Consider the following 2,446-nt stretch of genomic DNA (forward strand, 5'->3'; position numbering starts at 1 on the left):
TAAAGTCCCCGAGGACTAAATAGATATCTTGCGGTTTGGAATGCATTTCATTTATAATTCTGTCATAAAATGATGAGAGAGTTGACTCATGGTTTACACCGTGTGGTATATAAGTGTTTACAATTAATAAATTCCGCGAGATATGGGGGGTATCACTGCCCAGACCACCACCCCCGCGCACCGGCACGCTCACCCACAGCTCCTCGGCGTGCGGCGGCGGTGGCGGCTCGCGGCCGCACTCGTTCCGCTCCCGCGCACACAGCTCGCGCCGTACCGCTATAACAACCCCTCCACCGCGAGCGCAACCACTAGCAAAAAAATCACGATCGTCTAAATACATCATACCTACTATCGAAGTATTCCGCGCTATGAAATGAATCGTTCAACCACGACTCTGTTATACATATAACGTCGTAGTTATTATTTAATATATTGCTTAAAAATTCGTAAGATTTTGTTCGTAAGCCTCTCGTATTTTGATAGTAAATAGATAGATTACTGTTAGCCATCTTTAATTACATGTATGTGTTTAAAAAAAAATGAAATTAATAAAATATATATACAAATGCACCGGTCCACCTGAATCTTTCCGGAAACAAATCAATATAAATAAGGAATACATTTTGCTATATTGAGAACATTCGCAACACAAATAATGACAAAATGAATATATATGTACATTATAGTAGTAACCTATTGAATTTGATAATACAATTATAGTTTTATAGTTAACAACGGATTTAACTTGAAAATACTCCGAAGTCACAAATTTTTTAAAGATTTTTAGGCTTTTTAAATTTTTTAGCAATTTAATTTTAATTAAGTATAAGTAACTAGTGACATGTCTGCAATAAATCAGTTCATGTAGTATATTAATATAAATTAAATAGATCACAAAACTCAAAAATATAAAAACCAACACACTCCTTAAGTAAATGATGATTTTTTTATGATTACACAATACATACAAGATCAATTTTATAATAAAGAAGTTATTGAGTAAGTATTTCTGTTGTTTTAATATATTAGTAACATTAAGTAATACCGTGAACACTAACAGTACAAGTCATTTTATTTTAGTTAAATCGTTTTCACTTAAGATAAGAATAGCTTTTGATGTTTCATTCTTACGTACGAATATTCTGCTGTCATTTAGCCAGATGAACTTATAGTCATACTCCCTTCCAAGTTTTCGTGCTCGGCCATACAGCTGTTTGTTGTGAGGCGCTAAGTGATCATTAATGAATATCGGTTTCGCCGGGCCGTCGATGTTCAGGTCAGCTGTGTTTAAGTTACGTCGCGCTCGAATGGATGCAAGCATATCCATTTTTCTTTTTTTCTGTGTGAACCTGACGATGATATTTGCAGTTTGAGCTGGGCTTTCATCGGTATTACTATGCCTAGGATATCTTCTGACACGATGGATATAATCAATATCTGATGGTGACAATATAAATCCAACCACGGCGGCAATTCTGTTAATAATATTGTATAAATTTTCGCCTTTGATGAGCGGTACCCCGGAAATCTCAAGATTATTCATTCTTCCCAGCTGTTCCTTCGACTGTAACTGAGTAGTGAGTTCAGTAACAGATTTCTTGTTAGTTTCTAGCTGTTTTTCAAGGGTTTCTATTTTGAAGGCACTAGTTTCAACTTCTTGCTTAAGGTCAGAAGTGATCGTTTTTAAACTGTTCTGTTCACATAACAGGGTATTATTGGTGTGTTTTATATCTGTAATTTGGGATTTGATGTCACCGATGCTTGTATACAGTTTCTCGATGGTATCGTTCTGTTTAGTTAATAAATCTTTCATCGATGCCATCATTTTCTGTTGAAAATTGTCCAATGTATTTTTTAGTTCCTGGCGATATTCATTCATGACGTTCATAAGTTCCTCACGAGTCTCCAACATAGAAGCAGACAAGTCACGTCGAAGTTCTCGAACAGAGGAGTCCTCATTTTCGGGTACCTTCCGCTTGCGATACGTTGTTTTACAATTTTGTAGGTCATCAGAGAATATAGATAAATCAGGATCGGACGCTGATATAACGCCTTTAGGTGGTGTTCTCTGAAGGCTCATTTTGCACTGTACACGTGTATTCGTACGCTGTTCCAAAACGAATAACAAGAACAAAAAATAACAACTGTCTCTTTTACTCGAGGGGGTGAAGGGAGCCGCTAATGTTAGGCACCCGCAAATCATGCACTTATAACGAACAATTTAAATTGATAACAACGAGTCACACTTTAAGGTTGATATTAGCTCGTTACACTTTATTATTTTAATTGGAATTAACGTAGTAAAAAGATAAACGTCCCTTTGTCAACAAGTTCAGAATGCAACTGATAGTATAGTATAGAGTTATTGTAAGCGATCATTTACAAACAACCTTTGATTTTATTATATAAAGCAGTTTCAATAGTTTGTTATAATCAACTAGATTGT

General features: G+C 35.8%; 1 protein-coding gene across 1 annotated transcript; it reads right to left on the minus strand.

The window, feature by feature from the left end:
• Nucleotides 1-1,066: 1,066 nt before the first annotated feature.
• Nucleotides 1,067-2,080, minus strand: LOC131853348 (uncharacterized). The gene has a single exon (XM_059204215.1). The coding sequence runs from the start codon at nucleotides 2,078-2,080 to the stop codon at nucleotides 1,067-1,069; it is 1,014 nt and encodes a 337-aa protein (XP_059060198.1).
• Between the last annotated feature and the right edge of the window lie 366 nt (nucleotides 2,081-2,446).

This window comes from Achroia grisella, unplaced genomic scaffold (assembly GCF_030625045.1).
Source record: "Achroia grisella isolate CSIRO2021 unplaced genomic scaffold, CSIRO_AGI_Agris_v1 utg900, whole genome shotgun sequence".
Taxonomy (NCBI): Eukaryota; Metazoa; Arthropoda; class Insecta; order Lepidoptera; family Pyralidae; genus Achroia; species Achroia grisella.

What these genes read in the sequence shown, in the direction of transcription:
- LOC131853348 (XM_059204215.1), bottom strand. Translation starts at nt 2,080, where the DNA reads ATGAGCCTTCAGAGAACACCACCTAAAGGCGTTATATCAGCGTCCGAT.